This window comes from Cyclopterus lumpus, chromosome 10 (assembly GCF_009769545.1).
Source record: "Cyclopterus lumpus isolate fCycLum1 chromosome 10, fCycLum1.pri, whole genome shotgun sequence".
NCBI lineage: Eukaryota > Metazoa > Chordata > Actinopteri > Perciformes > Cyclopteridae > Cyclopterus > Cyclopterus lumpus.
In genome coordinates, this window is record NC_046975.1 from 6777099 (window position 1) to 6801295 (window position 24197).

A 24197-nucleotide genomic window follows, 5' to 3' on the forward strand; every position below is an offset into this window, starting at 1 on the left:
TGAGCAGACGCACAAGTGCACTTTATCTGAAGTCCAAAGAAGAACGAGGCGTGCCGACAGTCCAGCAGATCTATTGGGAGCATTTGCTCAGAGACGCTCTGCAGGAGAGTGGGTTTCACATGTAGCTTCTCAAACGCAGCAACGTTTCAACGAAACGAGAGCAGCGGCCATTGGAGACTTGCTCTGGCTGTGCAGCCTGTTGTCAAGAGGAACATCTGGTTTGAAGCGGAGCCGTGTGCCCGGCTGACGTCCTAATGCACTCCGTATGTGGAATGTGATCCGCAGGCCCAGAACTATTTTTGGCCCAATGCAACACGTGCTGCAGTTTCCACTTTGCTGAATAGTTATTTGGTTATGATTTTGGAATATGCTTCAGCTTAGGATATGCAGGTTTGTGGTTGAGAAAACATTTAAGGATATTTGATATCGTGCCTGCTGAGTTCAAGGAAAAACAGAATTCCTAACATGTACCTCTAAATTATAACCCTGAATCTCATCTGCTGCAATTCAAAATATGTAAATCAGTTATAAAGCTTTGATACAACAGGTTTAATACAAGACTTTATTATTTGCATATTTCAAAACGGGTCAACAAACTGATAGAATAAATTCCACACAAAATACTATTTTTGAGACATTGCAGTGACATGTACAAGCAGAGACTCTTCAGGTCAACTCTTTGCAAAGACCCCATCTTTAAAGCTGCATTAGGAGGGTTCAAAACGGGGTGATTACCAAACACGTGCACAAAGACTCGGATTGGTCCCCTGGTCAAACAAACAAACACTTGTGGAAAACAAAACAATGTTCGAGGAAACAGATGATACTTGAACTGACAAACTAGGTGGAAAAAAAACAAAACATAACCTTTAAAAAAAGAAAAAGACAACAGATTGAGACTTGCACAGCCCTGATGTAATGACTAGCAGCGGGATGTTGTGACGTGACAGTTGGCTGGGAGAAATGGAGGAATCCAACAGCAGCAATTCCACATTTCAAGACCATTTTAAATATAATGTGCCCGAGGAGGGACAATGTCTTCTGAATTCAGACTTTCCATGTCTGATCTCTAGAGACAGAAAGAACAAGGGCTGTATCTGTGTTGACATGGATGCATTTGTTCATCTCTTACTGCATGTACTCAGTGTGTGTGTGTGTGTGTGTGTGAGAGCTTCAAGTCAACAAACAAAAATAGTGTATCATTACATAGAAGTCCTGAGATTCACCCCCCCCCCCCATAGTACCAGACGTGAAAGGCAAGAAAACAAGGCAACCTTGCTTATTAAGTGCATCTGTGCAACTATATTTAAATATTTTACAGTCTGCAGTGTCTGTACAGAAAGTGTCAGAGTTGATCCAATCCTGAAGGAGCCAAAGTCAGGCTGCTGCGTTTCTAAGAGAACAGGAAACAAACATGGCTCTTTATTCCAGAGGGCTCTCCAACGACCGGGTGTGCATCCTGGAGTATCCATCGTTATCTGGGCGACACCGGGGGGCTGGAGAACAAGCCCGAGCTGCGAGGGGCGTCAAGGCTGAAGGACCGGGATGGGGAGGGGGAGGGGGAGGTCGGGGACACCTTGCGGGGGCTACTCAGGTCTCCGTTGTGGAGCTTCCACATCAGCTCCTCGTTCTCCATCGACAGACGCTTGTTCACCTTGGACTCCTTCTGAAGGGACTCCTGCAGCACTGCCTGCTCCGTCGACAGCTGTCTGTGATGCATCGACACAGACGAGTTAGAACAACCGTTTACAGACAGAGATACTCAACCAGTGAACTGAAGCCAAATCAAAGAACTAGTAGATATATGTTCACTTTGTCCTCAACAAATACCACGATAAGACTCACACTGGAGCGTTTGTTGGGGACAATTGTGCCTCACAGTATGTGGAATTAAGTCAGAATAAACTCTAGCGCTCATATTCGTCGAGGGAACCAGTTAAACTGTGTGGCTCATTGGTTAATGGTTTGTTTTAAATAACGAAGGTATAATAACAATAATTATGAGGAAATGCATGGCACAGAGAAGCAGGAGGAGCATCTAACCCCTGTCTCAGTTCACAGTCTGTTTCCATCACTATATAAGACTTCATACGGTGAACTCTTACCTCGACAGTGCATAATGTCTTTCCATGCGGGCTTGGAGGTCCTCATTCTCCTGCCGGACCTTCTTATGACCCTCATCCAACTTCACATTTTTCTCTGTCTGGAAACATAAAAAAAGCAAACGCCACTTGAATCCCTCATGTTGCTCGTCTTGATGCTCAGCAACCATGATCCCGAGCCTCTCGTCTCACCAGCATGTCGATCTCCATCATCTTCTTTTCCTGCTGGTGGAGCTGTTTGTTTTTGATATCCAGCACCACTTTGAGGCTCTCTAGCTCCTGCTCCAGATACAGGGTGTGGGAGTCCTTCTGAGAGGACAAAGATGTTCAGGGACCATCAATTAAAAAATGAGTTCAGCCAGCCTCGTAAAAAAATGTCATGTGTCCAGAAATCCAGAACCACACAACAGAAGGCGTCATGCATCATTAACAAATAGTAAAGAAAAGCTGTGAGCTCACAGGGAAAATTAAGCTCGGGCTGTTTAGCCGTCATACACCATGACATAAAAAGGGCAAACAGTGTGCGCTGCATAAAGGTAACGTCTAAAGTCCCCCTCGTCCTTTTTAACAGGTGGTCAGTACATTCTGAGTTCTTGCCTCTGCTGTTCTTATTATATTGTTATCCATCTATTAATGGCAGATGTGGAGTGGTAGGGTAAAGTGAGGTAGTTACCTTAATGACCGAGTACATGTGGAAGCCACTTAACACTGATAACAGCACTCAGGGAAAAGTAAAATCTTACCCACTCAAACCAGTTCATAGTATTTTGTGGTAAAGAATGGTTCTTTATTTCTTTTAAGATAACGTGAAATGTTTTGTTTCAGTTGGTAGTTTATCCCTTGTAATCATTGGCATCAGGGTTTTGACACCTTTTCTACTTAAGGCAAACAACACTGGAGTCATGCGATGTTTCTCAAGTGGAGCTGTGCTATAAAAAGCACACAGATAAGGGTACCTGATTCTTTTCGGCCAGCTGTTTCCTCCTGTTCTCCACCGCAGTTAGCTTCTCAATCAGGCCATTGTTCTCCACGGTGAGCTCTTCGATCCGTCCCTGTGGATGTACGCAGCACAACATGGTTACCGAGTAAAGCTTCTACACCCTGGTTCATCAAATCAGAACTTATACTTCTGACATGACATTGTTTGAGGAAAAACTAAAAGGCAAGCTTACCGATAGAGCAGCTTCCGTTTCTTTCAGAGTTTTTTCCAAAGACTGCAGTTCCTGATTGTGGACTTCGCTGACCTCTTAAAGAGTTTTATGACATAAGAATTATTTCAGATAACTTAAACCGCACAACAACGCTCAAGGCAAATCACAATTTAATGTTATGATGCAATACAAACATTCATGCATTTATTTGCTAACTGAGTAGAATATCCAAAGTTAAAATATACTCAAAGCTTCAGTTTCAAATACATTCATAAAATGCAACTCTATAGATGTAGTTTCATTAATTCACTCACCTCCCAGGGACATGTCATACTGCTGTTTAACAGACAGCAGCTGTTCTGCCTGGCTGCTCTCTAGTTCCAGCTTCATGGCCTCATGATTGGCTTTAAGCTCTTCCACCTTTAAAAAGAACACAGGATAGACATCATTTTGAGCCGCAGCATTACTGATAAGGCATTGCATTAAGATGTTTTGTGTTTACCTCTGGATGATAATGAATCTACCTGCATAAATTATTGTAATACACAATACAAATCATTATTGGAAAAACCTGCTGTTGCATGAGAGTCTTGCACTTGTCTGTCTCCTCCTGGCAGGTGAGGTGGACCTTGTCCCACTCAGCCTGGTAGAAGGCCTGAAGTCTCAGCTCCAGCTCGACCAGGTCGTTCTGGTGCTGCTCCTGCAGCTTGTGCAGCGCATCCTGCAGAGACACGCGCAACTCATCCTTCTCCTTCTCCAGGCGTTCAGATGAATGTTCGGAGCAAACTGTAAATACAAACAGAAAGCTAGCATCTTATCTTGGTAAAAAGGTGACAGGACATTTGCATGGTGTTCAGTGACTGTTTGCAGCTGTATAGACTGCCCTCTTTAATGAATATTACAGAGGGAAAAAAACATGCATTAGTAACCGCGTGTGTGAGAAATACGACATGTCCACTGGAAGAAGCTCTGCTTAGCAAAGTTCTCCCTTGGTGTAAATGTGCGACACTAAATGCGCTCCAAAAAGGAATGGAAAAACTGACTTTGAGGGGAGGTTCCTCTTGCACTTGAGTGCATAGGCCAACTACACTGCAGTTATTTATAGGCAGATGAAGATATGGTAACAACTTGTCTCCCAATTCTTTCACAATATCTAGAAATCCGGCACGTTCCCTCCACAGCTGGTAATTTGCCATTTTCAAGTTTGTGCAATTGGTGGCTTTTGTTCAGTAAACCAGGCTCACGATTCAGCAACTGTCGCCTATAACCTATATAACCATAACTATAACCTCTCAGTTTAAGTCCTTGTACACAAACACTGTTTTGACCAGCAAGCCTGTGAGAACTTCCAGTCACTCGTGAAGTCTCGCTGATGGTGCGCAACAAGAACCTTTGCTGATATGTTCAGCAGGTGATTCTCTTTCAAACATTTGGTATCGAATACAGGGAAAGACGGTAAACCACAACTATTCAGAACTCAAAACTGAACCCAGATGTAGCTCTTCTGTGCAACAACATCTTACAATTTATATCCCGTTCTAAAAAACTGATTTGGCATCCACATTATAATGCTACCATGGTAACCAAACAGAGTCATGAAATGCCCCTTTCAACATTTTTTTAACTGAAGATTCCCGTTAGCCAAGAAGGCCACATGCTGTATTTAACATCTTTACTGGTTCAGACGTATGTATTGAAGGTTGCAATTTTAGTCATGCTGAATAACTGGTAAATTAATTACCTTATGTGTATTCCTGATGCTGTCTGGACGCAAAGACGGTTCCAGAGTCTGTTTTTGGACAGTTAAAACTGAGCTACAGAATAAACACTGCACAAGCATGAAGATCCACCTCAGCAAGAGTGGAATAACAGCAGCAGATCAAGGAACAGAGGCCAAGCTCACATAGGGACTATCAGGCTTTGGCATGTACAGCTCAACAAGAGCCCAGCACTCCAACCATGTGTATAGAGAGCTGGACATATGAGCCTTTGGCCAAACCCACATCAAACAAACACCTCATGGCTCATACAGGGGGAGGAGGGCGCAGTGGATCCAAAGTTAGCTGTATTCTGGCAAACAGACAGCAGGGTGACGGGTGTTTGGAAGTCAGATAATGCAGATCCTTCTTAGGTATAATTTTACGCGCAAGACTAATTTATTGCCGTATGAGGAGTGAGATCACTGGAAGCAGGCAGCGACACTTTAGTGTGGAATTTAACTAAACGCAAATCGATAATGCTGCGTTCACACCAAAAATACGCCTCATTCGCACAAGTTGACTTGGGCGAAAAATGTGCATCATGCTGTGTTGCAAAAGCCAATCAGCGTTGAGATGCTGCGTTGCGAATCTTTGGTGTGAACGCAGCACGAGAATGCGACTGGACTTCCAAACAGCTTTTACTACACACACACACACACACACACACACACAATACAAACGGTCCATCTGAGGTCAGTGAAGGTTTCACAGCCTCCATGACATGAAGAATGTGGTAAAGCGCAGATATAACCGCACTCAGCATATAAGAGCAGTCATGTGAAAGTCCCGAGGCTGTGAGGGAGGGGAGGAGCCCCAACACTACTGCCTCGAGTACAAGAGATGAAAGCTGGTGAGTGAGCTGTATTAGGAGCTGTACATACAAGGCTGTGTGACAGCACACAGGCTGGACACAAAGCACTGGTCATTGTCCCCAAGCCCTCACAAGGCCTCAGGTGGTGTGTGGCATTCCACCACTGGGAGCCCCGCCTGCATGGGGTCAGAGGTCAGCCTGCCACTCCCTGGGGAATGGGCTGACCAGTCTACTCAGCAACACTTAACACACACTCCTTGGCATATGATTTCCAGCAGAGGACAAATCAATCAACGAGTGGAGGCAGAACTCCGGGGGGGTATCTATTTGATGGACAAAAGCAAACTGCACGAGTACAGAGGAATGTGCAATGCAGTGGGGGACTAAATTATTCAATGTAGAATAATGCCTAACAATCAAATTTAAAGCACCAATAAAATCAGATCACTAACTACATTAAATCACCACAAAAAAACAGAGTAAACAAAGATAGTCACGATGAAAAAAATGAATAGGAAAACTTTATTGTCCCTATTATTTATGCAATCACCTTAAATGTTTCCTTATCATCTAAACGAAAACAGAGCAGAAGGGGAACTAAAAGCATACCCTCTACCAGAAGTGTGTGCTTTGGTGATAACAACTGTAAACACCGCTGGTGTGTGACCAAGGTGACCTAACTTACCCAGCTCTCCTCTAAGACTGGCCAGCTCCTGGGACAGCTCCCTGCCCTGCCTTGTGGCTTCATCACGCTGCAGAGAGAAAACAAGTGTAAACAGTCATGCACATGCTCATGAAGATGTAAATGTAATGTTCTGAGCTGAAAACATCAGTTAGGATCACAAATAACAAAATATAACCATCAGTTTGAAAAAATAAATACAAATTACACACACACACAAACACACCTGAAGTTATTCTCTATTAGAATGAAGGCTCTGCCAGGGCAACACCCATGACACACAACCATCTAAGGAATAAGTTTACTCTTTCCAGGATATTGTGTGTTTGACTGCGAAATACAAATACATCAACAGCACCAGAGAAGTAAGGGAGGAAGATTAAAAGGACAAATAGACATTCATCTCGTGTCGTCAGTCTTAGCACATGCATTCTGTCAGCCCACTGTTTCACTTGTCCCGGTCTGACTCAGCTCTGCAGTAAAGAGGCTATAGCTGCAGTGCTTCTCCACAACCGACGCAACCAAATACAAACAACTGTTTACATCTTGTGTAACACCTTTCTCTGAATATGCCGATTTACATAAACAACCTGACACTAAACAGTACATCACACAGCCTGTATGATTCAATTATGAAGCCAAGACATAATAACCAAGTAAGTCAAATATGACTTCACTGATCAGTTCACAAAGGAAATATAGTCCACCATGTCCTGCTAGATCCCAAATCTGCATCAATTCCTCACTGCAGAGTAGAACAATGTAGAAGCCAGTTACCCTCTCTGCAGCACAGGGAGCACTAAGGCACGCTCTGCTGCCAGAACAGCCCATAATCCAGCTTCAGCCCGGGGCTTGCTAGCTGGAGTCTCCCCCTCCAGCTATGGAGACCCAGTACTCCAGGACAAACGGTGGTCCAGGTGGACGCACCACCTCCACACACCTCCTCCCAGACTGCTCTGACAACATCTGAGGCAGGACTGAAAAAGCCACTCTGCTGGCTGAGGAGAGCGACTGCAGAGTGCATTACCGTATTACACCTAAAAAACCCTAAAGGGGCAGGCTACAGTGTGCATAAGCACTGCCCCCTCATCAGTGAGGCGAGGTCACTTTAAGACAGCACTAAAGCAGCTGGAGAGGAGCAAACAGATACATTGTACAGGCCTGCCTGACATCAGGCTGATGGAGAAGGACTTGTGCTGAGCAGTGACCTTCCCAGGGGATACATGGAGAGGCTTCATTTCCACCATCCCCCACCACTTATGCAAACCTACATTAAATCCTCCCCTCACCCCTCTGCATCACTACCTCACACTCTGCTGCAAGGCTTCATGGGTACAATCTATACAAGATGATAACATGCTGAGATGGATCACATTTCCAGCTTCTCTGTGAGCACATGTCTTTACAGTCGATGTATAGCATTAAAGAACAGGATGTCACTTTATTGACTTTGGTTATCACTCAGACTGCATTAGAAACCATCTGACCAACTCACTTGGTAAAGCCTATGCAAGTCTAGAGACATCGAGTTGGGTGCAAAGAGTAGACATGTCCCCGTTGTACATCAATATGATACCATGTCAGGTGTAGAATAACACTTGATGGCAGACCAAGATCAATAAATAATTGCTTCAGATCAAGTTACAAGAAATATTGTAAATATCAGAAAGCAAGTGAAGTAAAGTCGAGACTCAAAATCCTTTGTTTTTTGGGGGATGTGCTTGCAATCCTACGCTGACACGCATTTGCTCTCCGAGATAAGGTTTGTGGCACCAGGTCCGGTGCTCACACATTCCATCATAACAGATGATAACAGCGCTCAGGCCTCGCCTAGCGTTTGGCTGCTGTTCATAACCATATCCAGTCAGCAGCTGGGAAATTCTCAAACCAAGCTGGTGAGCCTCCTATTCTTGGTCTCATGAATTGCCACCAAATTCCATTGCACACTGCATCCACACAGACTTGGCCATTAACACACACCGTGCACACAAATCTGTTATTCTTGTGTACTTAACTGATGTTTCATTTTAAATGAACATGTCCACTGGAATCAATAGTTTCAGTGCTGCTGCAGCAGCAGCTTTGTATAACTACATATCTCCATCAGTTAATCCTCTACATTACGCTCCAAATATAATACTGACTTTTGTAATGAATGGAATGAGCAGTCAAGTTACAACATGCACACATGTTGAAGGCTCATGGTTGATAGTTTGGAAGGCTACTAAATATCTGAGGAGCAAATGTCAAAAATAACTCAAAACACTTGACAACTAGTTGCTGTAATCTAGGCCAAAGGAAATAAGTGCACGAGTGACTGTCTGTATTACAACATAATACTGCAGAGAGAAGAACACCACAGGTTTACTGGCTCAACACTTTGGTGACGGAGCAAAACAAAAACCTTCCATGTGAGAAAGGGATAGTTAAGTCAGGTCGATTTCATCTGAATAATTCTATTCTACATTCATGCCAGAGGCTTGAGTTTTAGTTTGAGGTACTACACATATGTAGTCCACCTCAAAAACTAGTTTCTCAGTGGCCTCTGTCAGAGCTAAAGTAAACTGTTCAGCATAAAAGACAGGCGCAGCCTTCAAGACAAACACGCACACACCTTACTGTACCATTTAAATGAATTTCAGAATGTTTTGGCCTCTAATGCTTTAATTTGGTGAGCACATGCTTTACATGTTTGTTTTAGAGCATGGGAAATTTTCTGACTGAAATTGGGACAAAGATCATTCAAGAGCAGAAAAGCAGATTTCCATCTCAGGGTCCTGGTTGCAAAAAAAAACAATACCTGTATTCTTTCACCTTTTTGACAGAAGCAATGAAAAAAAGAATGAATCACTGAAGCTCACTGAGGCTAAAATTGGACTGACATGAAGTCACATGTCACAACTGCAACTATCCAGAGCGCTGCCACATGGGATCTGTCTGGTGTCCAACTGGAGTAAAGCAGGAATAAAGAGTCGCTGCAAACTAGGCCAAAGGATATAAATGCATGAGTGACTTTCTGTATTACTATTGATGATCATGGTTTTATTTCTGAATAAATTCTCGTCAACAAACATCCCCCCTTGTTTCTAAGCCACATGTTTCATGTGAGAAGCTAAGGTACTCTTAGTCTCTGGCTCTTGTCTATTCATAACTTTTGGAACACAGACAAGTTTTAAGCCACTTTTCACTTCACGGCAGCAACAAACCAGAATGAGTAAAACTCCAGCAGCAACAAGTATATGAAAACAATGCTAATTTGTGTGTGATGAACCGCTCCGCTAAGCTGGAGCCACAGCAGGGCTAGAAAGAGAGTCACTTCTTGGCGTGTTATTCCCCTGCTAGTCTACATGTGCCAATGGATTTGGCCTCAACTCCCTGTGCTGAAGCATCAGAGGAGTAGCAACTATGTCAGATACGGTCCAGTGGATTGCAGAGGAATGATAGCAAGTTTCCAGCGGCCTCTAGAGGAAGGTCCTGGCAGACCTGATGTCTGCCCTTGTGCCACTGAATCAGGCCTCAAGTATTTAAAAACACAAAAAAACTGAAAAGAAAAGATTTTATACATCATAAAATAGCAGGAGAAATTCATTGAATAGAGAATATTTCTGGATACAAAATGAACCTTGGGTTACTAAAGGGTTTCTACAGCTACTGCCTCGACTATCTTGGTGTGCTGATGTTTGACAATAGTCAATGAAACAGCATTGTTAGCCAGGGGAGAAGGAGTGAATCCCCTTTGGACATCGGGCTACCCATTACCGTTTGTAATTGTAACAGCACTGAACCACGAGTCAGTATTTGTTGTACATATGTAAAAGTACAACAAATACTCCTTTGTTGTACTTTTTGCTGCTCCTTCGTGTCGAAAGGAGTCAGCTGAGGTGGTTCGGGCATCTAGTCAGGATGCCTCCTGGACGCCTCCCATTAGAGGTTTTCCGGGCACGTCCAACTGGTAGGAGGCCCCGGGGAAGACAGAGGACACGCTGGAGGGATTATATCTCCCGGCTGGCCTTGGAACGCCTCGGGATCCCCCAGAATGAGCTGGAAAGTGCTGCGGGTGAGAGGGAAGCCTGGGTCGGCCTGCTGAACCTGCTGCCACCGCGACCCGACCCCGGATAAGCGGGTGATAATGGATGGATGGATATGTAAAAGTGTTGTGTTGTTTGTTACTTAAATCTATTTGTTAATTAAAAATATAAAAACATAACTTTGATAAAAATCGAATAAATAAAGATAGTTGCATGTTGAAATTGCAACACTGACACATGAAGGTCTGGAATTATGAAATCTGGAGTTAAGATTGAGTGATGTAATCATATGAAGTAATTTACTGAGTCACTAAATATCTCATGACTTAAAATCAATTTGTGTGTGGATCGTACATCCCATAAATCAACACATGTGATGTCAAAAGATTTGACAGACACTTGTAAAGTTAACCAGACGGACGGAAATGGCTCGTGTCATTTGATCAAACAGGGCAACTGTGTCCGATTGTATCCTCCAAGACTGATGTTGTCAGTCCTGTAAACATAACCAACTGAATTGGGCAACTTTAATTTAATTTCATAATTCACTCATAGTAGACTGTAGGGTCTAACTTATATTTACCACACAGACTAAGCACTGAATCATAATTTTCTAATACAACTACTAAATAAGGGATTAGATGGTTGCGGTTGGGTGGAGGGTAGCTGATAGGATAAGTCTGTTTACACTGAGTGTGTGTAGATTAGTCCATAGGGGCATCCAGTTCCTGGAAGCCAATCACATGGCACCACTATTTAAAACAGATCGGTTTAAACTTCCATATTTTAAAGGCTCTCTTGTCATGTTTGTCTACCTGAATGACCTATGAACGATACAACTGAACGGAAAGACAAACAAGCTTTGAGAAAATCTTCTGCTGCAATAAAGATTCATTCTTAAATGGATTTTCTCTTTGATCAAGGATTGCCTCAGTTGTTCAGTGAATGACAACAGGGCCGTTGGACAGCTTCCACGTATGTCTGTGTGCAGCCCCTCATATGCTTACAATAACCCCCCCCCCCCACACCCACCCATGCTTTTTCTCTAAATAGAAATGACATTTGGTTTGCCTTGCATCAACACACAGGATGTTATGTTGCAACACTTGTAGTTATGTCATAAAGATATATATTCATACTTGGTGTGTGCTAAAGAGTCAGGAGATGTCAGCTTTCCATAAAATGAAGTAAAACAAGAAAAATGCAGTGAAAATATATATAATATATAAGATAGATGCCTGAATTTATTTTTATATACATATATATTCATACCTTTTATACTAGGCAACCTAACTTAAACCTTAACTAACCAGTGATCTTTAAGTGTCATGATTACTGACAGAAAATATTATTAATATACAAAGTCTGTGTTATTTAGACATCTCTATTTTTATTTGAATAAAAGATTGGTGAGGTTGAAAGCTGCAGTAGTTGTACACTTTTCTTCTGTAAAAAAAAAAAAAAAAATCCGTCATAACTCAAATTTCCATACCTCAGCCAAAGTTCGCTGTAAGACGATGGCGACGGCTTGCAATCTGCGGTTACTAGCTGTCAGGAGTCCTCCGAGCTGCTGGACGCTCTGGTCCTTCCTCCCACCCTCGGCAACACTCGCTGGCACCACATCCGGAGGTCCACTACGCTGGTTCGGTTGGGGCACTTGCTGGCGGGAGCTGGCCTTGGGCTGGCCCTTGTCCACTGTGAAAGAACATGCGTTGAGTGTTGTGACAACGTTGATCATCATCATACCCCCATCCATCGCCGTTACAGCTGGTCCAACGGCAGCACCACCCACCCTATACACTGCTGTCCGGGTCACAAACTCCAGTGTCAAAGCCCTGTTCTGTCCAATAAGCCAGTCTGATGAGTCCCAGTGCTGCTCCTCCAACAGCCCAGACATCAAAATGGATCCCCTGAATGCAATTAGTTTCCCATAACCTAATTCAATCTAGTGCTGTGCAGACACAAGTCACCAAGGACAACTTATTTTAGCGAGGCCGTGCTACTGTAGCTTTGATTTACATAGGCTGTATAAATACATCACCCCCGTAAAACAGCTACCATCAATCCTACTAATGAAGAACACTTAGTTTACTCCTCTACAACACAGAGACATCAGAACACACAACTGACAAACTCACTACCACCAAGTGTTAAAGTTGACAAGAGGGAAGAAAAGGACACCTGTGTGTTTCTTTGTTTGAGACTGGAGTGAGAATAGTCTGATGGGGAAGATCAGTGAGTGGAATCTAAAGTACCACCTGTGGGGATACTCACTCAGCTCGGAATATAAAAACTAGACATCGCAAGTAAATATGTAAAAAGGTACTGTGAGTGAACCCACTCAAGTGTGCTCCCATAATACTATGTAGGCACAACCCCAGCGTAAGTGTTTAGAATCATGCCCTTTATGAGCCACAAGACCTGGAGCATATTCAAGCTAAATTTAGATGCACGAAGCAGCGTACCCTTCTAAAGCATTATAACATCCCAGAATAACACCAGCATGCAACTGTGGGATGTAGACACATTTCAGATGCAGTAATGCTGCAATTAGCGAGATGCTTTTCAAAATAAGACCCTGTTGTTTATATTGGCCGTGAGGAGAAGGTATTTAATCCAACCAGAGGAAACATCTTCCCTGCCTACTGTAGACAGCTGATCCAGGAGCAGCAGAGCCCTGGCCTCATTGGGTCAACATAATACTACAGAGAGAACACCCCAGGTTTGACAGCTCAACAATTTGGTGAAAGAGAAAAACAAAAACCTTCTATGCGAGAAAAAGAATAGTAAAAAGTCTGATCCATTTCATCTAAATAATTATATTCTACATTCATGCCAGAGGCTTGAGTTTACACAGCTTTGCATCCAGATGTGGATATCTCTTTGCATCCAGATGTGGGCACCTCAAAAAACTAGTTTCTCAGTGGCCTCTGTGTCTCAGAGCTAAAGTCAAAAAGACCAACAAAAGACACACCGTACTGTACCATTTACATGACTTTCAGGATGTCTTGGCCCCTTATGCTTTCATTTGGAGAGCAGTTTTACATGTTTGTTTTAGAGCGTGTGAAATTTTCAGACTGAAATCGGGACGAAGATCATTCAAGAGTGGAAAAACAGATTTATATCTGTGTCCTGGCTGCATTCTCAGAATTATTGAAAGCATGAGGAATGTCAAAATAAAAAAAAACCTTTTTCTGATCCAGATCCATACAAACAGTTCAACTGTGCTGCTCAGCTTTCAATCATTTTGATGATCCTGCAGTTCACGAAATCTACAACGGTTTCTTTAAGAGAGTGCCCTCTGCTGGCTGTGCAAAGAGCACAAAGGTGATGCCGTCTCCAGGAGCATCACCTGTGTCACAGACAACCTGTAACAGACAGGCCTGCAGATTAAAGCCAACCTTAGTGACAGACTGTTGAGCTACTGCACAGTGGCAGTATTGCTTCATACTGTGGAAATATCAGATTTGTCTATGTGATAATGTTAACCAACATGCCACTTTTAACATGTCCATATAAAGAGGAACTGGCAGTAAAATATTCCCACTTGTTTATTTTCCCCAGCTAGTAGCTTGTGCTCGTTTCCAAGACCAGTAGTAGACATTAGGCAACACATTTAAATGTAATTCAAAATGGTCTAAAGAGGGGGGAAGGGGGGTCCAGAGTCACATCGTGATCATAAAATTCAGTTAGCTTTTCAGGGTCCAAACAAGAATGCTGTATTTTCCTTGTTCAGAAAAAACATTTCCTGAGGGCTGCCCAGTGTAATTCTCATTCACAAAAAAGAAAAAAGAATTTCACACCGATCAAACGTAGTGTGGAGTTAGCATCATATCAGGCTTTATCATCGTATATTTTTAACTATAATATGGTTTTGTTTTCTGATAACACAATTCTGCAATTTCATTTGAATTTATATAAGCATAGGCCATCGCTCCCTTTGACTGCTGTTCCATGGCAACAGAGGATCTGCAGCTATTTTCATCAAAGTGTCTGAACGCAGAGCTGATGACACATGTTGCCCTCATTTTGTACCATTTGAACACGTATACTTTACATCAAAGTCTGATTTAGTGGCTCCACTGCGTCATGACTGCTGCTGAGATAGCGCACCATAGCACAAAGCATGATGGTGACCCCTCACAATCAAGCACTTGTTATAGTGCTTGGTTGACACAATACAAGACAATAATGGTCAGTGCAACATTCACTGGACTTGATTCATGAGACACCATGTAAATACTAAAAACTATGACTTTAAAAGTAAACCAATATGTATTTCCGATGTTTAAAAATAAATAAGTGTTGTTATTGCAGTGAGTTATTGAAACCTTTGAGATTGTAAAACTAAATTACCATATTTGGTCATAATCTTAAAGAAAGACAAATTTAAAAAAACAGGAGAAAAATGCTTTAAATAATGTGGGAACCACAGGAAGCTACCGTTTCCCACAGTCCTGTTCAACAAGGTTCAACCTAGAGACCAAGAACCAAAATAAGAAACGCCATTCTGAAAATACAATATGACAATTCGGATGTTTGTTGAAATACAATTTTTTAAGATTCATATCCTACAATATTTCTGCTCAGGGTTGCATGTATTTCTGACCAGGGTTGGTAAATAAAATATGATATCCTAGTAAACAGCAATCTAAAAATAGATTTCAGTAACAGCGAACTGCACAGGTCTATATGTGAGAAGCAACCACTGATAGGATTGGCATAATATTATAGGAAAACATATAGGAGGCAAAAAAACCACAACAATATTGGTAGAAATATTAATTAACAAAATAACTGACAGACCTGCTTGAAAAACCACAGTGTTCTTCCTGCATCCTGAAAGCAGCTGAATGTTTCGGAGTAAACCCTTGGCTGTCAGACGCACGTGGATGTTCGACAGGGAGAGCTTTGGCGACCATAACATCTCTCCAAAACAAAAGGAAGACGCCAATGGTTTTAGCCAATAAATCACTTAAATAAAACGGTTTCCAAATGCAGAATCTTGATGTTGGCTATGAACCACATGCCATGGTGTGCCTCAGTGTATCATGCCTCCGGTAAAAGCAGACTTGACAGCTAAAATAAAAATGAATAAAAGCAACAAAAACACTAGCAGGAATTACACCACTGAAAAGGCCCTGAAAAAAAGCGAAGGCACCCGGTTCAGCATGGCAGATCTCCCAACTCAAAATGTAATTCCAAGCTGTGAAGGCTGTAAAATACAGAGCTGGGTAAACGCTGGCCAGTGGTTTGTGGTACAGAGCTAATAGATGTGATGGGGCAGGAGAAGAAAAAAAAAAAAATGTAAATCCCTTAATCCTCTTGGTAAAGCCAGGCTTCAGCGTATTCACCAAACACACAAATCTCCCACAGCAGAGCAAAGCAGCATCTCCAAGCTTAATGATGGCGGTGCTGTAGCAGAGACAGGATGCTAGGAAGAGAGCAGAGGGGGTGGGGTGGGAGGAGCCAATAGCATATAAGCAGCCAATGGGAATTTAAACCCATTCCCCTCACTATTCCTCTCATTTATGCTCTTTCCTTGTGTCATGATGGCAGAAGATAACAGACTTCTCATCACATGCGTTTGATGAGCCGAGCTGAAAACAGCTTGGCTGGCATAGCTCTGTGAAAATGTGTCCTCAGCTATGGCTGTGAAACATATTCAATCTAAGAATGAAACAAATGTGCCGATTAATTTAGTGTTTAATAATACCATCTAGTTTCTGCAAAACTGTAAAATTAACAATAATGTAAAAGACAGGATACATGAATAGCACGGAAATATGCATCCAGCATTGTATGTGAGCTACAGAGTACAAAAGCAATAAACAAAACACTAGATTAATTTGTAGTAGTTACAGCTGAAAGAACTCCTCTCTGGATACAAGCCACAAGGGCGACCTACCTTTAGCCCCCTCACTTGTATAGTTTCAGGTTAATTTTCTTACCAAAACCATGAAACATTATTCTCAGCAAAAATGTCTAAATCAATTGACAAAAAATTTCGATTTACTTGTATAGGGTCACATCATCATCATCATCAATGTGCAATTAATTTTAAAAAGCACTTCCAACAAAATAGATGCCAGACTTGAATCATCAATTAAATATAAAAGGCGATTTGTAGTCAATTCAAATACAATACCATAATGCATCAGGTTTCTATTTAGAAAACTAAAACAGTGTTGGCACAATAACAATAAAAAAGGGGCTGAAATTGCACATCTATTATGTTGTTATACTACATTATTACAGAAAGCACAATATCATCTACAAGCGCACCTAAACATTTATTTGAAACAAATCAAATGGATACAGTTGAACTCTTACCAGGTCCACTGAGACGAGCAAGTCTTGCAGAAGCGGTCCTTTTCAGAGGACTGGCTGTAGAATTTGAAGTGCCTTTGCTGGAGGAAGCAGCAGGTTTGCATGCTGTGGCCAAAGCTGTTAGAAGCAGAAGATCCAGGTGGGACAAGTGGGTGGAGTTAATCTGAGCCATAATGGAGCACCAACTGGCTATAACCGCTAGCAGTTTGTTTGATGGAAATAATTTACACACAAGATATTCAACAGTGGTAGTAACAATAGCTTTTTGTGTTTCATCGCGTTCAAAGACAGATTTAATAGGGCCATTTCCTCAGAGTATGAGGATTTGCCAGTGTTTGAAATGCAAAAAACAAGGTGATATCACTCACATTGACAAATGGGAATTCAGAAAGAAGACTTACATTTGATTAACATTCAAGCTTAATGGCTTCAACCTTAAATAAAACAAACCATTGGAAAGGAAAACAAGATAAAAAAGGAAAGTCTGAAATGTAAAGTATATAGAGAGAGATATATTCTCACTTAGTCCAGTGGTTTTCCTCGGGGTCGTGATTAGTCTAGCTTTCAGCACAGTTTTGAAAGGGGATGGTTTATGTGGAGGTCCTCCAGAAACTTTTGAACAAATAGAGAAGCACTGGTGAAATACTACAAATCCCAACATGTTTTTGTAAAAGCATTTGAAATTCACCGAGCACCTCAATACCTTTTTGCTTTCAAATGTAGTACTGCTGTAATCACCACTAACATGTCATTCAACAGACCATAACAAGCACAACAGGCTTAGAAAGGCTTAGGAAATTGTTCTGTTATTTTATTTAGGTAAAATACAATGAGTCAGATCAACAATGGGTCATGTTGAGTCTACCATAGCAGAAGTAGTAGATCTGGAATAAAATGTATAGACAATGACAACAATTTATATCTAGCATGCAAAACAAATGTGCATTTCATCTGAACTAAACTGATTTTCCAGAAGCTCTTTTAATTGAACACTTCATGAATACTACAATTATCAACTTCCAGTCTCACTTACTTCTCCAAAGCTTTCTATCTTTTCCTTTAAACGCAGCTAACAAAGGGATGATACAAAAACGATAGGATCCAATGAGCAGGCATGTCAAGAGGGTGAGATCACAGTTGGATGCTGCACTGCCCTGTGCCATTAAAGAGGAGCTATTGAAAACACCAGATGGAATTTCAGTCCAGGTGCAGCTTCGAAGTCCTGTGTAACCGGCCATTAGTTTTTAAGAAAAACAGGGAAACTGCTGCTTTTCTTCACCTCAGACGACATCAGTTGGAGTGTGTCTGTGTGCTCCCTATCCTCCAGGCAACACAGTGTGTGTGTGTGGGTGTGTGTGTGTGAACTAGAGTGGAATAGAACACGTTGCCATGACAACCACAAGGGAGGGTCCCCAGTTTGGAATATAGGTCCTCTCAGTCAATCATAGACCTGCATGCTGTTGAAGATGCGTGGAGTAAGAGCCTGCTGTCTAACACTACCCTCTCTTAACACTATATATATCATTAAGAATATAAAATGACATCAGAAGCACTCGAAGCTCAGCAGCAACACAGAATGATTTGTGACATTTGACTGGAGTTTAGCTCATTCGTACAGATTATTAAATGAAGAAATATTTTAAGATGCCAAGTTCCAGTATATTGGCAGATGTGGAGGTATTCAATCAGAGACAGATTTGCCCCAGGGAGATTTACATCCAAGTCTGATGCCTGAAGTGGGTCACCATTCAGAACAGAGGCTCCTGCCCTCCATGTCCAGATGTGTTGAAAAGCACAATGAACCAGATCCATGAAAACACCTGCATTAAACTGAATTTATACAATTATGAAATAGGATGTTCAGTACCCACAGGCTATTTCTAAAAATCCTTGTTAGGCTTACCTTGTGTACTCCCAGCACCTTCACTCAGCTCAGTGTGAACACTGGCCTCAGCAAGGGTCCCAGATGGCCCCGGGGTCCTGCGTGGTAGTCTAGAAGTAGGAGTAGGGGGAGGGCCCATAAGAGAAGGCCGAGTGGGAGTATGAGGAGGTCGAGATCTGTGCAGTTGAGGCTTAATACTGGCTGTTGAGGCAATTCCAAGGGACGGCTCTCCTGTTGCCTGCACCATCTGACTGCCTGGGATGCAATAGAGCACAAATAAACAAGGTCAGCTGTATGAACGGCTTCATTCAGGACGAATACAGATACTAAGCGTATCAATGCGGTACAAACACGGGCAGTAGAAATGTCCACAGAGCTTTCAGATTGGCCAAATCAGACTTAATAAAGCAGCAAATATTATCCTCATAATGAGTAGTAATACAATAACTGGTTTTCATGGGATATTTTAGAGACATTTGTCAATAATTACAACTAGTTTTGGGGGGGGGGGTTTAAGCAAATAGAAGACAATGTAAAAATAAATTTCTGAAAAGATAAAATGATCCCCAGCAGCTTACCTATATCTTGTTGCATTTAAATATAGAAATTGTACAAAACTTACCTGCATGTATCTTACTCACAACAGCAAACATGTCGAATATGATTTAATAAAAAAAAAAAAAAAAGTAATGTTAAACTAAATAATGCATGTCAGTAAAGCGTCTGTTGCCGGTGCATGAGAAAGTAAATGCTTCGCTACGGTGCTCAGAGTGCTTGTTTTAAGCATTGTGCTCTCACTTTGACACTATTGGTGAGCTCTAAACCTCCCTTTCCTTCCCCTGCTTTTTCCACTCGTACAGATGGCTTCCCATCAGAGGAAGAGTACCCCTCCTTCCCCAGGACTCTTACTATGAAAAGCAGAAGGGCAGAGAGTGTTAAGCTGCAGCTGCTGCTGCTGCTGCTGCCCCCCCCCCCCCCCCCGGAGGTGACATCTGTATCCAACACTGTTCCTGTGGAACATGGCTGAGCTCATTAGGAGGACAACATTAAGTCTATTAGTGGAACAGCTCAATGTCACCCTCTCATGGAGAGAATGCTTTACTACAAGCTCAATCATTTCAGTTTACAATGGCCACCTAGAATCCCCCCTCTACATGATAGGGCTCAAGATCTGCTGGGAGAGCAACAAGTCCAAACTATGGACCTCTGATGCTGCCTTTAATACCACATGACCCTTCAAGTACAGTCCAACCTCTCTACTGTGTTTGTTCAAGTACAAACAAGGTTTAACAGGCGCATTACACAATTCTCTTGGTTTACACAACAGAGGAAATGGTTAAGATTTTGTAAGGTGCCGATATTCTAATTTCAAGTCCACAGAAAGGAGATAACAGACTTGTGCGGCGTTAATTGTAATACTAAACAGTGGTTACAGAAAATGTTAAAAATAAACACTGGATGGAGAAGCGTGGAGGGGGGGTCCGATTAGATGGGGTTAACATTCAATATTTAAATGACGTAGATTAATTAGTCCCAAACCGTGGACTCTGTAGCCCCTTTGTTGCGGCTCCCTGAGGCTTTGACAAAAAAAAAATATTTATTTATGTTTTGCCCAGTAGACAATCATTCAATCATTTTTTTAAAAATATTTGTTCAACTAAAATGTGCATCACATCCTATTACGTCTTTCCCTGCAGGTGGCTCATCATGATATGCAGAGCCCCGCCTTCGTTAAACTGTCAATGGATAAAAAAAGAAAAAAAAAAGTCAGAGAAAAGAATAGTTTAATTCTGCGTGGACGTACGATGGTGGCTTACCTGTATGCTTTATATGTGACAGGAATTATTAAACATGTAATGTTGAAAGAACGAGCACAAAGCATTTGCTGAACAGTATCAAGCTGAAGACAAGCGAAGAAGAGCGATTTCTCAACTTCTGCAGCAAACAGAGCAAATACATTTACTTTGATCCAAGTCTCCAAACTCAACTGATGCTGGTTCTGTGGCAAAGGAAATAGGAAAAGGTTGCTGACCCCTGGCTTAATGGAAAGCATGTACGATATTTAATATTAGTCAGCTTTTATGAGTCTTACCTGTAGTGCTCTTCAGCTTGGACTGTGGTGTGCCTACAGCTTTTGATAGTCTAGATGTCAGACCTCGAAATCTGCTCCTACTCTCTTCCGAGGAAGCTCCTGCTGTTGCCGATTTGCTGGACTGTGCCTTCGAAGAGAGCAATTTCTCATTCAATCCACAGCTCTGTGCATTTGGCCCCGATTGGTTCATTACAAACACATTTTCCCTGCGAACTCCAAACAAATCTCTGTTACCAAAATATTTGGATTTAATATGGTTTTACGGAATAAGCTGCAAGAGCATATTAACAGTACTAAAGTTAAAAACTGCTGCCGATTTTGTTATGGTTTATAAGTCTTTACTCACCACCAGGCTGATCCTCTTAACCTCTCTTGGGGAGATTTCAGCAGGAGTGTTTGTGGCCTCAGTCTGTACGGCCTGTTTATTCAGGGAAGAGCAGTTCAGGTTCCCTAGTTTGGTCTGGCCCAGGTGGGAGTCAGCTTTTGGAATGGTAAAGCTATTTGACAACTTTAAAGTTGTTCTCTTCTCCCTGGGTTGCCTAGATGACAATGATAAACTGTCCGATGAGCAGCGCAGCCGCATCTTCAGCATAGGAGGCTTGTCGTGGCCTAAAGCCGAGCCTGACCTGACCTCAATTTTGTTCAACACACACTTTTTTGGAGTTGGTTTGGGATCAGTTTGGCAACTTTTAGGTTTTTTTTCTGAAGATGAGAAGCAAAGGGTCTTTTTGCCAGAATGCAGCACTGCGGCGTCTGCTACTTGACTTGAGGCTGCCAGGTCCACTTCAGAGCTGGCGCTACTGCATTGGACTGTTGAAGCATGTTTATTTGCAGCTGGGTGTTGGTACAGTGGAGTTGCTCTACTCTTCCCCTGTCCAGCCACAGCACAAATCCCAGACTGTATAATTGTTACACCCAAATTAGCAGCCTCTATATTCATTCGTTTCGGAGCATCATTCACCATTTTAGTGGTGGTAGCGATAACTGCAGCGCTACTCCTAAAGTTAGCAGGACTACTCATGATGGGCGCTCCGCTTTGTGCTTCAGTGAGTTTATTGTTCACTTTGTGCAGTGAAACAAGGCTAAGCCCTGACCTTTTATGCACACTTCTCGTCAAAACTTTTGATTTTACACTGCTGAAGTTTAACCTGGGAAACTTCTTAATTTCCATTTTCTTGACTTTGCTGGCTGAAGGCGTCAGTCCTGCAACTAAACAGTTAGCAGTCTGCTGTTTAACAGGGTGGAGTCCTGCGCTGCCCGCGTTTCCAGTGCAGGGAGACTCTGAAAAGGAGGGGAGGATGGGCATCTTGTTTCCAATGTTTTGCACTGGAGTGGAAGTATGAATATCCATATCAGTGTGTTCTTTTGCTGGCAGAGTGGACAAAAAGGTCTGGCATTGTTCTGGTGTAAATGCTCCAGGGAAACGGGGCGACAGCTCTGTTTCAACACAAGTAAACAGAGCCTCTTTTCCACAACCTGCAGGAGATGATTCACAGTGAAAAGTCATGAAAAGATCTCCTTCATTCTCGCTTGGCAGAGCTACAAGAGAGTTGGACGCTGCCATATAGTTTTCCTCAGAGGGAAGGTCTGCCTGAGTGAAAGTCATGCCAAGACACGGGTAGTCTATGCTCTCCTCGGTGACTCCTTCTGTGGATTTTTCAAGGACATCCGGCAAAGTAGTTGACAGCAGGTTAGATTCAGCAGGGAATGCTGGATGGCCTGCAGCCACAGAGACGTACGAATCCTCCAGGGAAGAGACTAAGAATGACTGATCCCCCTGACAAAAACTATTGCTCCTTATTACCATTTCCGTAGAGCTCAGGGAGCAGCAGTCATTCTCAGTGGATCCTCGACGGGAAGTCTGAGCTGAACTCAGTTGGCTTTCCCTCGCAGCAGAGTCTGGAGACAGCACTGCACTGCTACTTCCATTCTCTGTGTCTTTACTGAAAGACTGGTACGCACCTAATCCCATCTCATGGTGGCTCATCAGACTCAAGTTTTGATTCCAGAAATGCACACTGCTAGCAACAGGTGTGGTGATAAAAGTTTGGTTCAGGTTCAGGCTTACGCCACATAATTCGTTATCCTGTGGTAAGGTGGTGTTGTAGGAGTCATGCACAAAGGAGCCGTCACTGAGGCAGCACTCCAGCATGTTGACGTCAGGGGAGCTGTTGGCTTCTCTGTCACTCAGGTTTGAACCACTACTGTTGGCGTCAGGTGAAGGTGACAGTGACGAGTCGTCTCTGTCACCATCTGTCTCTCTGTGGGGCAGAAGGACTGTGCCTTCAACTTGGTCGGTGGACATGTTGAATGTCGTTTTAGACATTTTGGAGTTCAGACAGGATTGTGCCTACTGTGGCTTTGAATACCCTCACATTTGGTTAGCACAATAATCCATCAATTTGGTTAATCAAGCATGAATATCTGAGGAGAAAGAGGAGAAAAGTTAATTGTTTTTATAACAATATTACCATGTACAAATTGTGCTGACATCTTTGTAATTTCACTGAATGTTAACAGAAGCCCCCCAAATGGATATTCCAGTGTAAAATTTAGCTCAGGGCTTCAAAAAGGCTTTCGCTTGCCCTGGTGACTCTTTGAATTGGTAATTGTTACAGTATCTGGACACTCAAATTATTCATGACTTCGCTCAATGAAAAATGCAAAACTCGGTAGGATGATGCTTAGGGCATACTGTATTGCAGGTCTGTCTAAACAATCTCCTTGTTGTTCTAAGCGATGCAGTAGGCAATTGCAGAGGACCGGAGTATCTACACTTTCTAGAGAAATGTTTTACCAGACACCTGCGGTCTCTCCTGAATCATAAAAAATAAAAATATCAAATGTGAGGCTGGCCAAGCAGTTACAAGTCAGGAATCTACTGAAATGAGCCAGCATGGGTTTGGCATTAGAAGTAAATGGCAGTCTTAACTGCATTTTTGGGTACTGTTGTGTTTGTAAGCTGACTGGACTGCTAGACTTGCCAGCTACTACGACAACAAAAGCACCATTGTGGCATGTACCACTGGAGAGTGAGATATCAAGTCACCAACAGCCTGAAAGTGTTCCAGTATGCAGACCCCAACATCCTGGTACATAGAAGAAAACTCCTGAGGTAAACTAAAGCACAATAAATAATGTTATTCATGTTTTGTCTTATTGTTTCTATAGCAAAAAGTTGAACAAGTCCATCTTTCCAGATGTAAATCACCCAATAATAGGGAATGAAACGCTAGTCAAAGAGGATTAAGAGAATACTGGGTGAGGAAGAAAGGGCAGAGTCAGTGAGGCTGCATGACTTTCCCAGGAAGCACACACTAAAATGACAAAAAATTTACATACAAGATAGTTTAACCTGA

General features: G+C 42.4%; 1 protein-coding gene across 5 annotated transcripts; it reads right to left on the minus strand.

The window, feature by feature from the left end:
* Positions 1–551: 551 nt before the first annotated feature.
* Positions 552–23323, minus strand: mtus1a (microtubule associated tumor suppressor 1a). Of its 5 annotated transcripts, XM_034543192.1 has the most exons (14): positions 21185–23323; positions 20839–20965; positions 18768–19001; positions 17387–17476; positions 16868–16981; positions 12027–12229; positions 6510–6576; positions 3825–4039; positions 3568–3673; positions 3275–3348; positions 3059–3154; positions 2295–2411; positions 2106–2203; positions 552–1709 (listed from the first exon to the last, which is right to left on the minus strand). In XM_034543192.1, the coding sequence occupies exons 1-14, from the start codon at positions 23162–23164 to the stop codon at positions 1475–1477; spliced, it is 3756 nt and encodes a 1251-aa protein (XP_034399083.1). In that variant the 5' UTR covers positions 23165–23323; the 3' UTR covers positions 552–1474. The 5 variants fall into 5 exon arrangements, with proteins under 5 accessions (XP_034399083.1, XP_034399087.1, XP_034399088.1 ...); XM_034543196.1 differs by lacking the exons at positions 16868–16981; positions 17387–17476; positions 18768–19001; positions 20839–20965; positions 21185–23323 and adding an exon at positions 15341–15936; XM_034543197.1 differs by lacking the exons at positions 12027–12229; positions 16868–16981; positions 17387–17476; ... (1 more) ...; positions 20839–20965; positions 21185–23323 and adding an exon at positions 7284–7466.
* Between the last annotated feature and the right edge of the window lie 874 nt (positions 23324–24197).

Coding starts and splice junctions, on each gene's coding strand:
- mtus1a (XM_034543192.1), bottom strand. CDS start 23,164: ATGTCTAAAACGACATTCAACATGTCCACCGACCAAGTTGAAGGCACA. Junction 16,982..17,386: donor GAGGAAAACCACTGGACTAA/GTGAGAATATAT, acceptor TGCTTCTAACAG/CTTTGGCCACAGCATGCAAA. Junction 3,349..3,567: donor GTATGACATGTCCCTGGGAG/GTGAGTGAATTA, acceptor AAACTCTTTAAG/AGGTCAGCGAAGTCCACAAT.